Below are 14,751 nucleotides of genomic sequence, written 5' to 3' on the forward strand. Positions count from 1 at the left end.
CTATGATCTTCTTACTACAAAGCATAGAATCCGAACTAGTCTTCAAAATATATACGCCCGCCATGGAGACAAGAACAAGAATAATGCTCAAATAAAATTCGTGCCCATGAATTGGTAGTTTAAAGTAAACAGTAAACCGTCCAGTGGCGCCGGATACGTGCCGATTCCCGAGGGTGAACTCAACGAGTAGCACCGCTCCGTCTGTGCCGGAGAACCAGTGCGTGATATTCGAGAGGTGATGATGGGATTTAACGGCGTTGATGCCATTGATGCGCCATACCCTTCGCCTATTTTATTGTGCAAAGTTATATATAGTGGAATATCAATAGTCTATTCGCCATTGCCACTGGTAGATTCTTGTCATCGGTCCCCACATCAATGCACGCCGATCCTCGATCCCAACGACTCGTCTATTCTTCTCTACAGGGCTCTTTAATCGCTATTAATTAAAAAGGCTTCCAAAAAATTCACGCTAGCATCTTAGGTTTTCTGTCATATCATCTCTACTACCGCCCATGCCGTCATCTTCAAGCAAACAGCACAATAAAAAATAAAATCCCCGAAGAGGGGTGGGGAGTTCAGGCTTTCCACACTTATTCAGCCTTGTGTGCACTCGTTGAGCAAATCGCAGTAACGAGTGATGTCCACCGAAAGTAACCTACCCCGGCACATGCGAATTCCCGGCGAAGATGGGTACCGAACGCCAACAATAGAAGATGCCGAGCGGGCGCTTTCAATGCTGGGAGCCGTCGAGGAAAGCCCTGACGGTGGGGCTCGCGAGGCTCATTCATCTGCCTTAGAAGCTGCACTGCAACGAGCCTCATCGCGGGCCACTGTGAAAACAAATCCGGGTAAAGAAGCCGCCAATGCGTGCCGAGATCATAACGGGCTGAGCCTGTTTGGGCTCAAGCGCACGGTTTCTGGCAAGCTGAGCTGGAAAAAGCGCATTCGCCATGTCACCTGGGCGTATTTCACGTTGACTATGGCTACGGGTGGGCTGGCTAATGTCTTGTATCAAGGTGTGCATGGTCGATTTTATTATATTCGGTTGAACATGGCTAACAAAGACCAGTACCATTTCGGTTCAAGGGCTTGGATACGATTGGCATCGTTGTCTTCTTGATCAATGTCGCTTTATATCTCATCATCTGGGCTCTTCTGCTTGTTCGGTTCTATCATTATCCGTACACGTTTAAGGCGTCATTCATGCATCCAACAGAGTCGCTCTTCGTGCCCGCATCGATAGTATCCTTCGGCACGATCCTAATTAACATATCACAGTACGGGCCCGAAAACACAGGTCCGTGGTTGATGCGCGCAGTCTGTATTCTATTCTGGATTGATGCCACTCTCGCCGTGATGTTCTCAGCGGGCATCTACCTTGTCCTTTGGTCGACACAGACGTTCACTATTGCGCAGATGACTCCTATCTGGATTTTCCCTGCTTACCCGATGCTCATTATTGGCCCTCATGCCGGGATTCTCAGTGCAAAGCTGGAACCGTCGCAATCTCTGCCGGTTATTATTGGCGGCACAACTATCCAGGGAGTTGGCTTTTTGGTTTCGTTGATGGTGTACTCGGCCTTCATCTACCGGTTGATGACGCAAAAGCTACCAAGGGAAAATCTCCGTCCTGGTATGTTTGTTTCTGTGGGACCAAGTGGGTTCACAGTTGCCGGATTGGTGAATATGGCTGCTCAGGCGAAGAGGTCGTTTCCAGCCAGTTTTATGGGTAATGGGGCGCTGGCTGCCGATGTGATGAAGATTGTTGCAAATTTTTCGTGTCTTTGGCTTTGGGGGTATGTTTCGCACCTTGGTTGGTTCCATCTAGTTATCTAACTCTTGTCTAGATTGGCCATATTTTTCTTCATTATTGCAAGCGCAGCCCATTGGTCGACGATTGGACATGGACGCATGGTCTTCTCAATGACCTGGTTCTCATTTGTCTTTCCTAATACTGCCTTGATCACTGCTACTTTTGCTATTGGAAAGGCATTCTCTTGCCGGCCTATTCAAATTGTGGGGTGTGCGGCGATACTACCGTTGCTGTTGGTGTACTTTTTTGTGTGCTACATGATGGTTCGGGCGATTTTGACACGACAAATCCTATGGCCCCAAAAGGGCGAGGATAGAGACGAGGGTGGGTTTGAGATTCATCGGGTTAGACCAATGGCAACAAGGGAGTAGTATATATATATATAAATGCAATTTATACACTAGATGCAACATATATATATCGATAGGTGTTTTGTAAGAACCAGGAAATTCTAGCACTAAGGAAGAAAACACGAATATTTTGTTGTAATTTAGTAAATCAAGTTATTTCTTAACTACATATATTATAAAAAGAATATAACCACATCCAAAAGACCCAAAGAATAAGATAACAAAAGATATCCAAGTAGGATAAAAACAAAACAAAAACAAAAAAGAATGGACCCGCCGGGAATTGAACCCGGGACCCCCCGCAAGTCACTGTTGTAGTGCGAAGCGGGTATTATACCCCTAAACCACAGGCCCATTTGATGAAAGATGGGGCTTTTGTTCGATATCTGACGAGGGTAAATATAATCTGTATACACCATCTGTACAAAGGAGATGCAAAAAGTGACATCGGAATACTGCAATGTATTTCAATCCATACAAAACTTTAATGCAACATATTAGTATGATATATCACAGGTCTCGGCATCCAGGAATCCAGAGCCTTCAGTTGTCGTTCCCTCTCTGCGTACAGCGTTGCAAGGTTGGAACAGTAGTCCAATGAGGTACATATGAAAGTAAAAACATCTTTTGGAAGGCCTGATATCGCCTACGAATAGGAATTCCTTCCTTCCCGTTCCTCCCTCCTCTTCAAATGAGTACTTGTCACGTGGGAACAGCCCCTTGATAAACCAATGTATGCCATGTCATCTTCAGTATACACTTCACATGAAAGCTCCAGGCTAGCCCTGCGACATCCCCCCTCTACTATCATGTCGACGCACAGATCGTGGATACCATCTTTCCTGCGACCAGATCTTCCTTAGTCTCAATCGTCTCGGGTTGGTATATCGGTGAAAGTGCTGGTTGTATTTTTCAGGCGATCGGGGGGTGAGTGGACCATAAGATGTCTCTATACTATAATCTCCGGGGTAATAGTGGATAGGTCGACCGCCAGCATATACACTTTGGGACGCGGCGAGAGGAGAGTTGACAAGCCAAACAGGCCCTCCGAATACAGACTCCGAGACACACACATGCTCCTGTGAAGATAGACTTGGATGGCGGGTTCTGACAAACTGTTCATTCTCTTTGTTGATGTGAGTTACTGATTCCGCGCGAAAAGCGTCTGCTGGTGAGCTATCTCCAGTGAAGGAGACTGATAGAAGAAACTTGGTCAGCCTGTTACATACGAAAGCATGAAGTTATGACTACCGTAGAACCATTCTGCAATTTGAGCTTTAGTCCGAAACATCCAGCGAAAGCATTGTTTTCTTTTTTGGAAGTTTCTTTGAGAGTATTTCCGGACTCGATAGGTGCTGTGGTGAAGGTATAGTTGGTGAGATGGAAAAAGACTTGAAGACTGGAAAGCTCGAGAGGCCATACGTTATCGCACGCATCAAGTACGTGTAGCCAACCAAGCAAAAAGAAACCAGGCGTCTGGATGGGACAAGGTTCTGATTAACGTTAATAATGAAAAAAAAAGTGAAATCAACTTTCCTCACTCACATACCACAACAAGTCTATAGGTGAACACCTGTTGGCACCAGATATCCGGGAGAAAGAGCTGGGTGTCTACTATGATGCCATCACCAACATTTTAACCCGCACCTGGGCAACCTTGGAAGAGCTAAGACTTTGTCAGCACGGATGTAATCGAATATGCTGACCGAGTGGTTTCAGCATACGAGATTTATAGATGACTTGGACGTGCGGGACAACTGAAACAGTATCTGCAGACGACTCCGACTAAGCCATTGATGAGGGATTTGACTGTGAACCCTGCCCCAGGAAATGAAACCACTCGGACTCAACAACAAACGCTACTAAGTCCCGATCACGCATTAAGATGTGCGGAACTGAGAGCTTTTCAGACGAAAGACAAATATCAAACCAAATGATCTCTTTCTCACAAGAGAAAGAATTTATTAAATCTGATTTTAATCTGACTTCTCTCTGATTCCAGGTATCCAGGTGGCCCCAAAGGCGTTGTTGATCAAATAAGCAAGCCACAACCGATTTAATATATCAAAGAAGGATAAGAACTAACGAGTGCATACTAGCTTAAGTATCCTCCATAGACTCATGTTTGTGCTTTACAGCCGGAGAACTAGCGGACGGGAGCTCCTTTCGGAGCCGACCTTCTTCTTTCACTTTTTAGGGAGCCGGAGGAATTCCCAGTTTACTGAGATATACGGCTTGTGCCCTAGATTTTAGATGGTCACAATGTAGATGTGCCTAAAGCTCTGCCTGCGTGGTGGACAGGAGCTGCAGAATATGAGCATTTATAAATGAACACAGAAGTTTAGAGAGAAATTGAATTATGAATTGTACAAAAATCAGCCAGGGTATCGAATTAATATGTAAAAAAAAGAAACAAAGATCACGCCTCTCGCCCTAAGCATCCTCCATCACGGCATCCTTCACCGTGATCAGGGGAGAACCACGGACGGAAGCAGCTGGGCTTCCGCCGGAGTTGCCTTCACCCTTCTTCTTCCCTTTCTTGGGGGACTTTGAGCCGCGGCCACGGCGGTGGTGATCAACCCCACCGCCAGACAAATTGCGGTCACGACTGGGCTCCCGCGCCGGCATGTTGAGGATTATTCGAGGGCCGTCCCTGGCTCCCCTCACGGTCGTTGGGACCTGTGGAACTGGGGGGAGACTCATGGGGCTGACACCCCTGTGCGGAGTTCCCGCACGCGTCAGACTGGTGCTCTTTCGACGAGAAGCACCCACTGACGGAGAGGCCTCGCGGGAGGCATTAGGGAGGGTCGTGGCAGCAATGGTGGTTTTTGGGGTCTTCAGACCCTTGCGGGGCTGGCGTCGTGGGGTGGCAGGGTGGGGGGTGCTGGGCACGGTGGCCGACTCCTTGGGTTTGCGCGAGCGCAGCTGGCGCCCCTTCTCGACGGGGATGAGAAGGTGAAGACCCCCATCCTGGGCGATCTGCTCTCGCCGCTGGCGGTTCAGCTCTGCCGGGCGGCAGCTCAAGGTCTGGCGGTCATCGGGGATAATGAGCTTAGACAGCTCTCCCGTGGCCACCGCCCAGCTCACTTCTGGCAAAGGAGTGGTGATGTTGGCATCAAGGTCCCCGGTGGACTTCCGCTCTCTCCCAGGGGCGACGACCTTTGCCGCAAAGGACTTCGTGGCTGTCAGATAAGTGGCAGCGCTCTTCTTGCGCCCTTTAATGGGCGGTGGAGCCATGATGGCATCCAATTCTGTCAGATGATTGTGAGACCACCACTCACTTTGGTACTCTGAATTCTCACTCAGACCTGAGAGATGACTGAGCACACCGGATGACAATGCGCGGTCACTGTAACCGCCCTCGAGGACACTGACGACGCGTCCCTCTACAGCGAGGCCTTCCTCTTGTGACATGCGGATGACATCCGCAGTGAACTTAGCGTAGAATTCGGTCGGCACCTTCACGCTGTGGCGTTGCATGCCGTCACCTTCCCACTCGCTGGCATCAAACCCAGCAGAGATAAAGATTGCCGCCTTGGGCAGTGGAGAATTTGGATTTTCTTGTCGCTCTTGGTTGAGCTCAATTGTACGTCCGCGTAGAAATGAGCGGGCTTTGGTGAGTAATGCGTTGTACTTCGTCTGGTACAATTTCCAGAACGCATCGAGATCAGCCCACTGTTCGAGATGTACGTTCCAGATGGACTGATTATGTGCCTCGACACAGAGACTGGCACCCATGACTTTGTCACGCTCGCCATTCTCACAAGGGAAAGAGTTCACATCATGTAAGCTGTAGTAGCCGATTGCTGCTTTGGCGTATGGAGGCGCGTCTTCATATTCCTTGAATTTCATAGCATCGGTATTGGCTAAGTCGATCTTTTGTGTTTTGTTGAGTAATTTGGAGTTGTGATCGTATGTAATGTCCTGAGACCCATCGCCATGGTGAAGATCGAAGTCAAGGATCGCAGCGTGGGTCAGACCGTAGGTGGTTGCTGCGTAGGAAATTCCGACATGAACGTTGTTAATCCAGCAAAAGCCGGAAGGGAAGTTAGCTGAACAGTGATGACCGGGAGGTCGAATGCAGACGAATGCGCGCTGGATCGGGCCAGACTTGAAAACAAGATCCACTCCCTCGCAGACGCCCCCCAGGGCTCCCTCAAAGGCGTTCACAGACTCCGAGCATAAGTAGAGGTCGTTGGTATTCAAGGCGGGACCACTTGTCCCGAGCCCGTCGTGTTCTTCTGTCCGTTGCCTGGAAAGTTCGTTTCCATCCATGATGAGACGTGACTCTGCAAGGTCCCCCATCCATTTCAATTCTGACATCCATTGGGTTCCATGAACATCGGTAACCGCAGGATCAGACAAATGCACCTTGCGATCAGTCTTCATAATTTGAAAAGGAACGTCAAGTTTTGTCAAGCTTAATCTTGGGTTTGGCGCGAGATCTTCCGCATACCGAGAGCCAAGGCGGACATAGGCTGCTGAGATGCCCACAGCGCAGGCGCGGATGCGCTCTGGTCTTTCGACAATTCTCTCCATAATGCGTTTTGGCGCTTCAAGTTGGGAGTAACGATGGCCATAGCAGTCGTCGTGAACAATAACGGCAGTTTTAGTATTGATATCACCGGATCGGTGCAATCCAAGCTCTTTCGAGAAGTGCTCAGCGGCGACAGACGAAGCAGTCGGAATTGGAACTTCAGGAGCCGGGCTGAAGACAAGGCGTGCGGGGTGCATTGCGGGTGATGTTGCAGTGGTTGGGGATCCCACAGAAGCGAATGATGTGCGACGTGAAGGAACAGGAGTTGGAGATGAAGATTTGAGCGGTTGTGAGACCGAACGAAGAGATGTAGTAGACTTGCGCTTTTGTAGTGGTGCAATTGACTTACGTCGTTCGTCTCGAACAGAAACAGAACCGGCTGTTTGTGGTGAGGCAGACAGAACCGGCTGATTTGATTGCAAAGAGACACCAGCAGGGCGGTTGGGCAGTAGAGGGATAACAGGTACAGGTCGAGTCGCTTGAACATATCTAGAGGGAAGATAGGATGGAATAGAAGAAACATGAGGTGATAGAGGTAATGGCGTCGCTGTCGCTAGAGTCAAGCGATCTAGAGAATCGATCAATTCAGAATGCGCCTCATCGATATTGTTGTTATTTACGCCATTGTCCCCTAATAGTGGGGGGCCCTCCTGAATGGAGGGGAACTTGGGTTCCATATTGCAGATATCGACTCTACTACAAAGAGTCAATACACGATGTCTCTTTTCATTCAAGGATAAAATGCGAAAGATGATAGGTCGAGGTTGAATAGGGAAGGGGGAACAAAAGAAACAAAGAGACAAAGAAGGTGGAGATTCACATGTTTGGGTTAAGCCACATGGGGCAAGAGTTCGGTTGATCACTATACCATAGAACAACGACATACAACAGACATTCTTATATATTTCCTATACATTTCTTTTTCTATTGTTTATCCTTTGATGTTTATGATTTTTATGATGTTTATGTTTTCTTATTGATCTCAAGAGTTGATTTGTTTCATATTGTCTTACTATGACACGTTCAATGATATTGTATCTTCTTCATTGATAGCTTTTGTAACAATCCGCAATATGCTTCATGTTCTCTATTAGGACTCACATCTAATTTAAAACAGAAAAAGAAAAAAAAAATTCAACAAAGACAAGGGATCAAAGTCGATGCAGATCATCTAGATCATTGCATCCACGTCATGGAACGCCGTAAGCCCAGCAGAATTCCATTTCCCCAAGATCAAATCCGAGGCCTCTAGTTCCCCAACACCAAAGCTGTAAAAAGGTAGACAGAGCAGAGATATTGAAAAGAAGTCAAATGTAAATATGACCATTAACGCGACCGCAGACGCCATTGATACCATTGATACCAACGGCGTCCAAAAGAGTCTTTCTCATCAAGGGAATCCTGAGACCGGCGTGCCTTGTTCTCCTTCTTGCGGGTCTCTTTCTCGGACTTGAAACCACGTGTGGCATGCGAGTTGCAGAAGCAGTGCATGTGCACGGTCTCGACGCTGACGCCCGCGCAGCCCTTGCGGCGATGGGCGGCGCAGACGCTGTTTCCAGCATCTTCTTCGCATTGGCACCATTCGTACAGTGTAAAATATTGGCGGCACATGATTGATTTTGTTGGATGTTTTTGTCTTCAAAGTTGCAGTTGCAGTTGACTGTTGCTGGGGGTCCCGTAGGTACCCACAGTGTATTTTTGATAGTTGATAGTTGATAGAAATAGTTGATGGAAGATGATATGATTTTGTGGTAGTTTCAGAATGTGTCGAGCAGAGTGATTGCGAGATGAATATTGATGGTGTATTGGCAAGGAAATGAAGATGTCAAATGCCAAACAGTGTATAGATGATGAAAATTATTTCCGGCGTCGGAGCTGTTTAGCTACTAAGCCTAATCGGAAAGCTTCTGGAAGTATGATTTGGATGTCGAGATGCTGGAATTTGCGAGACTCGTGTGTTCAGACCAGCTGAAATGAGACGGGTTGATATCAGCCGTGTTGATATGGAGAGAGTTGAAGATGTCGATCAGGAAAAAGGATCGGAGACATGAGACAATAAGCTCTTTTTAAATCCTTGTACTAGGCAGCTCTAATGTAATGATGAGTAAATAGTCATTGACCAAATCTATGAATGGGAACCACGGCTATTGATTGGAGCTGACGTCAAAGAAAAAAAAACCCCTTTAAAACCTTTTGGGGTTACTATTATGACTATATAATTATTTGATTATATATTTTTAGTTAGGGGCTTATATCTTGGCCTAGATTTTACTTCATCCGTCAACTGAGAGGTTACATTTGACAACCAGGTCGTATTCTCCGGCTTGGTACCGCCATTTCGCTCTTGGTAAGTCTAGTATGTAGCTCTTAAGAGGAATTTAAGAATCTACTTGAAGCACAAGCATCCTGAACACAAGAGACTAGAGGTAATGAAATATGGGATTGTCTTAAAAAGAAAGGGAGACTAGTAAAAAGAAAAAGGAAAAAAAAAAGAAAGGGCGGCTATTTTTCTGTTTCAATAGGTTCAACAAAGGCTGTGCTGAAATCAAATCATGCAGAAATTAAAAATAGAGATCAAGGTCCTGCATCAAAAGGATGTAGTTTGAAACTCGGCGACAATCTGATCGGCACCAGTAGCCAGTCAGCCCTGACAGGTCGAGACGAACTAGGATCCGCTCATACCCGGCGCTCCGCAGGGGTCTCTTTTCCGAGGACGCAGATCCGCGATTGGAGCAGATGTCTGTTTGGCTTGCCGCCAGGATCGGGACTACCTGCCGGGTGTCTGTATCGTCTGGCGCCGAAGGAAAAAAAAAGTAATATAGAGTTTTACATGTAAGTTGACATTCGGTAGATCGAGATGAATGATCTCACGATTGTCAACATTGAAAGATGCAAACGGAAAAAGCGAAATAAACTATGAGGCTTATGATGTGGCGGTGCATACAGGTCACGTGTGACGGAGTATTGCCCGAGGAAATCAGTGCCTCAGGCTCTCATAGAATGTCCACTCTATCCATAGTTCGGATTTGATTTACCTACTCAATTGACCGAACATATCATTGCAATCCATAACGGAACTTATTCCAAACCAAAAACTCCAAATAAAAAAAATACTCTTCAAAGGAGTTCAACCCCTCAACCCAACCGATCAAATCCAACACCAACACCAGCACCAACAATCACAATCACAATTACCACAATACCAACAAACAACCCCACCCAACCTGCAATGACAACCAACACACCATCCGAACCGCCCACAATGACCCCAGCGACACCAGCGCGCGCCAGCGCACTCCTCTCAAACCTAACAGCCGTGCGCGCGCGTGTGAGCACAGCAGTCCTCCAATCCCCAATCCCCAGCAAACCAATCCGACTCGTAGCCGTCTCGAAGCTCAAGCCCGCATCCGATGCACTAGTACTGCACCAAGCGCCAGGATCGCAAGTCCACTTCGGCGAGAACTACCTGCAAGAACTACTCGAGAAATCGCGCCTGCTACCCGCAAGCATCAAATGGCACTTCATCGGCGGGCTGCAGAGCAATAAGTGCGTGACGCTTGCGCGGGATGTGCGTGGGCTGTGGGCGGTCGAGAGCGTCGACTCCGAAAAGAAGGCGAAGTTGCTTGATAAAGGGTGGGGCGAGAGGGGTCCTGAGATGGCTGCTACGAACCACGATGAGGATGGACGACTGCGTATCTATGTTCAGGTTAATACGTCGGGGGAGGAGAATAAGGCTGGTGTTGAGCCTGCCGCGGCGCCGGCGCTTTGTCGATATGTTCGTGAGCAATGTCCTCGGCTGAAGTTGCAGGGTCTTATGACTATTGGGGCTATTGCGAGATCGCAGGTTACGACGGCGGAGAATGAGAATGAGGACTTTGTTTGTTTGAAGGAGACGAGGGATCGGGTGGTTAATGAGCTTGGATTAGTTGGGGATGAGGCTGCGTTGGAACTTAGTATGGGTATGAGCTCGGACTTTGAGGGGGCCATTGCTCTTGGTAGTGATCAGGTTAGGGTTGGGACTACGATCTTCGGGGATCGGCCGCCTAAGGCGGAAGCGAGTGTGGTTTGAATTTGAGGGTTGGGGAGGTTTATGAGTTATGATTCCTTTTGCGCGGTGAAGATTAGATTTTTAAAAAGTGTTGAGCTTCTGGTGGTGGTTATCACTACTAAGAATGCTGATCATTAGATAGATGTACCGTATGTATAGTACTTCTATTTGTCGCTTTACTGGCAAGGATTTATACATAAAAGAGATGCGAGGTTCCATCAGGAACACTTGCTAATATTGACTTAGTAATCTAATTAGAGATATACATGAATGCTTCCATATCACCTGCAGACGCCCTAATCGAATGCTACTTCTTCTGGTCTCAGGCCCTGCGCCAGCTTCAGCTCCATCTGTCTGGCCAGTGACTGCGGGACCTCTTCTTGGGTGGCACGAATAGTGACGCGATACATCTAAATAAAAGAATTAGCATGCCGATACTAAAGGAACTGGAGGAGTGCTATTACATACCTTCTTCTCGTAGTTGGGCTCTAGCCGCAGCAGACAGCCCGTTTTACCTCCCTCGAATTGGTACACGGCACAACCAACGATGTTTTGCGAGTTTGGATCGACACCGTCCAAAATCTTGAATGAGAATCCCTCGACAATTCTCCGAGTGAATCCCTCAGTGATGACCTTGTTCTTACCCAGCAAGCCAAAAGTCTTCTGGGACTCAAGCGGTCCGCCGCCGATCTGGCGCCATCGCTTGAAGAATTCCTCAGCCGACAGAGACGAGGATTCCATGTAGCGGTGCATCAGGACAGGCAGTTGAAGTGTATAGGCCTGGAGAGCACCGGCCAAGTATGAGATACGGATGGTAGGCGCATCCGTGAAGGGGCCGTGGGCAGTGCAGAACAGAGTCTGTTGCGTCTGCCCGGCAGCCACGATTGTTGGTTCGGGAAGGTTCTTCGTGTCGATCTTCAATTGAGGAGAGGCTGGGTTGTCGACGGTGGTGGTAAGAGACCCGATTGGGTACGTGGACTTGTTCGAGATGTAGATCTTCACGACACCCATAGGACCACGGTACTCCGAGCGCAGTCCGACCTGGATCTGTGCATCTTCGAATAGCACACCCTCGCGCGAGAAGAACAGTCGGTTGTAGCCGACGTCCCATTCTGGGGTCAGATGAGCGGCACTGGCCATGTTGGGAGCTGGGGTCGATGGAGCGCTGAGATCCAGGCCTGCCAAGTCGCCCGATGCGCTGGCTGCATTGGACGCACTTTTTGGGCTGGTTGGAGCATTGCCTGACCCGGTGCGCGTGCCATGAACGATTGTCGTGAAGGTGCGCTTAAGGCCGGTGTTCTGTGCCAAGAGCATTTCCTGCTTGTCCGCATTCGCGTCCTTGCCACCGATAACCCAGGTCTTCTTCTCGCTCGCACCGGCTGTCTTTTGGTGAAGCCGAGAAAGTAGAATCGACGTTCGCTCTGAGAATGGTGGCATCTCATCGCAGACCGTTCGCAGCAGATCGTCGGTTGGGAGAGTCGCCAGCGACAGGTACTCAAATGCTCGCTGTTGCAGTTCGGAATCGGGAGAATGGCTGTATAGGCGGAAGATTTGCAAGAGCTGAGGTTTGATTTCGGGGAACAGATTCACAAACTTGACAAAGGACGAGAGGATCATGGCCCGCGCGTTGTCGGAACTGGAGAACATCTTGGACTGCAGGGCCAGGAATTGTTCAATAGGGCTCGAGCCTGGGTTTTCGGCAACGAGGTGACCGAACTCGCCCAAGACATAACAGCCGATCTTAACTAAGCTTTCGTGGCAATCGGACTTCATGTAGCCCAGCAGGGTGTGTGCTGCATAAGCCTGTAGTTCTTCGTTGTTGGTCACGATCTGAATGACTCGTTGCCATACTTCGTCATTGACATGTTCGCCTGCCAGGGAGAGCAGTTTCAATGTCATGTCAATATACCACTGTGCATCAGCGGCGTATTTCTCGGTAAGAATGGCGACCTTTAGTACCATTTCCTCTCGAATGGCGTAATCGGCAGTCTGCAGGTATCGCAGAAGCTCATTGACAATGGGGCCGGCATTGCTGGTATCACACATACTGTACAACAAGTCCAATCCTTTGCGACGAACACTGATGTCGCGGTCGCGAAGCGAGCCTAGGATGATGTTCTGGTGCTTTTTAATCGGGTCAAGAGTTTCAGCTCGAGCAGCGAAATGGGTCAGCGCATCCAGACCAAGATATCGAACGTTGGTCTCCCGAGACTGAATGTATTTGCCTAGGCGGGTGGAAATTTGCAGCATGAGATTGTGCTCAGAGTCGAGGTGGATGAGGAGGTTGATGGCTTCGAAAAGGATGGCGTTTTGGGCATTGTTCTGCTGGACATTCTTGGGTGTTTCCATTGCAGCTTGCATCATCTGGGAGAGTGACTCTCGAATAATCTCGCGAACATGGCTGTCCTCTATAATTGTATATGAGACATTGAATTATAAGTATCCACAGCAATAAACATACCTGATGGAGGATAATATTGCAACAGGCGCAAGAACTTAACCTGAATCCATGGACATGGTACGCGGTAGTAGAGGTAGTCTGGGGCAATCTCGTTGTCAACAACAATCCGCTTCAATCGCTGCGCGGCCTTGACATAACAGCCCTTATATTCCTCTGGCAAGTCCTGGGCTAGCGCCATGACCAAAGAGGTCACCGAGAGCGTGACTCCCATATCTGGATCATCCATGATAGATATAATTCTTTCAGCCCATTCGTTTCGCACGATGCCGGGGTATTTGCGGTACAACCGAAGCAGGGTTAAAGCAGCCTTCTTTTTGACGAAAGCTTTGGAGGTACTGGAAAATGTCAGAATAGTACTAAATAAAAAGATTAACGTCGCAGACTCACGGTGAGATAAGCAGCCTGTGAACTTCTGAGCCGAGCGCTTCTCCAAGCTCTTTACCACCAACATTAGCCACAGCATGCAGGGCCAAGCAGTTATTCAATTCATGGTTGTCGACCAGATCCTTCCGGATACTGTTAACAACCAAATGAAGCAGCTCATGCTCTTCATGCAAGAACAACGTGACAGCCAAGTATCCGATCTGCTTCTCAGAGTACTTGGGCGAAGAGATCAAGTTGACAGCCTCGAGATGGCCGAAGTCGACATCATAACCCTGAATGTAGACATAAAGCAATTTGCAAACGTATTTCTTCTTCTGGTAACCATTAAGATTGCCAGCCTTAAATTTCTGCCGAATATTGGCCAGTTCCTTATTCACGCGCTTCTCCTCGAGTTCTCTGGCGCGTGCATTTCGCAGATCAGCAATGAACTGCACGAGTCCTCGCATCGACGACATAGCGGCGACAATAGTGTAGTGTATTTATCAGCCCACAGACTGAAGAATTATTCTTTGATGGCTGTGGTATGGCGGGGTTTCGATCGAGGTGCGCCCTCGCATGCCACGCGGGATTATCACCTCAGGGGGTTCGCGATCGGACACACAACGTCACACAACCATGTCCTGGTTATGCTGGCGGGTCGAATATGGGGCATTGGCTATGCAGCGTATCGGGTGATGAATTTCCGGGCTTGTGGAAGCTCCTTTAAAAACAGGGGGTTAGATGTGTTGTGTTGAATTCTGGGGGAGCTTGTCAGCAGTGGTTGGTTGGTGTGGGCCGGAGGTATCCGATTGAACGGCGGGGTTGCTACATACAAAATAGCGCCCAGTTTAGAGATCCCAGGAGAAACAGGCTGAGCAAAAGGCGAAGTCGAGATGAATCCATCCCCGTAACTAGTCCGCTCCGTATTTCACTTGGGTCACTTCCGCTGTCGATCTGCCCGGGTTCCGCTGTGGCGGTATGTGGCGGCGGAGGAATACTGATCCGGTGTGGCGGTGCAAGGAGTATAGGTTCTATTTCTTTGTCTGGATGAACCATAGGTACGGAGTACAACATATGTCAATAGTAATTTCTACGAAATAGTGAATCTCGGAAAAGGTGCTGGTTAAAAGCTTATAATCATTTCAACATATTGCCCTTGACGTGCATCTTTCTATA

At 48.4% G+C, this 14,751-nt stretch overlaps 5 protein-coding genes across 5 annotated transcripts; 2 read left to right on the top strand and 3 right to left on the bottom strand.

Annotated features, from left to right (window-relative positions):
* Nucleotides 1-640: 640 nt before the first annotated feature.
* Nucleotides 641-2,187, top strand: N7479_004392 (tellurite-resistance/dicarboxylate transporter family protein; the record flags this gene model as incomplete). The annotated part of the gene is made up of 3 exons (XM_057252089.1): nt 641-1,019; nt 1,073-1,799; nt 1,851-2,187. The coding sequence occupies 3 exons, from the start codon at nt 641-643 to the stop codon at nt 2,185-2,187; spliced, it is 1,443 nt and encodes a 480-aa protein (XP_057111414.1).
* Nucleotides 2,188-4,599: 2,412 nt separating this feature from the next.
* Nucleotides 4,600-7,380, bottom strand: N7479_004393 (histone deacetylase hosB; the record flags this gene model as incomplete). The annotated part of the gene is made up of 1 exon (XM_057252090.1): nt 4,600-7,380. One exon carries the CDS (start codon nt 7,378-7,380, stop codon nt 4,600-4,602), a length of 2,781 nt encoding a protein of 926 aa, XP_057111415.1.
* A 649-nt stretch (nt 7,381-8,029) lies between these two features.
* Nucleotides 8,030-8,314, bottom strand: N7479_004394 (uncharacterized protein; the record flags this gene model as incomplete). Its single annotated transcript, XM_057252091.1, has 1 exon — nt 8,030-8,314. One exon carries the CDS (start codon nt 8,312-8,314, stop codon nt 8,030-8,032), a length of 285 nt encoding a protein of 94 aa, XP_057111416.1.
* Nucleotides 8,315-9,932: 1,618 nt separating this feature from the next.
* N7479_004395 (YggS family pyridoxal phosphate enzyme) lies at nt 9,933-10,772 on the top strand (the record flags this gene model as incomplete). The annotated part of the gene is made up of 1 exon (XM_057252092.1): nt 9,933-10,772. The coding sequence occupies one exon, from the start codon at nt 9,933-9,935 to the stop codon at nt 10,770-10,772; it is 840 nt and encodes a 279-aa protein (XP_057111417.1).
* Nucleotides 10,773-11,047: 275 nt separating this feature from the next.
* On the bottom strand, nt 11,048-14,051 carry N7479_004396 (AP-2 complex subunit alpha; the record flags this gene model as incomplete). The annotated part of the gene is made up of 4 exons (XM_057252093.1): nt 11,048-11,161; nt 11,220-13,159; nt 13,213-13,547; nt 13,600-14,051. 4 exons carry the CDS (start codon nt 14,049-14,051, stop codon nt 11,048-11,050), a joined length of 2,841 nt encoding a protein of 946 aa, XP_057111418.1.
* Nucleotides 14,052-14,751: the final 700 nt, after the last annotated feature.

This window comes from Penicillium vulpinum (genome assembly GCF_028829585.1).
Source record: "Penicillium vulpinum strain IBT 29486 chromosome Unknown utg000002l_segment0_segment0, whole genome shotgun sequence".
In the NCBI taxonomy this organism is placed as follows: Eukaryota; Fungi; Ascomycota; class Eurotiomycetes; order Eurotiales; family Aspergillaceae; genus Penicillium; species Penicillium vulpinum.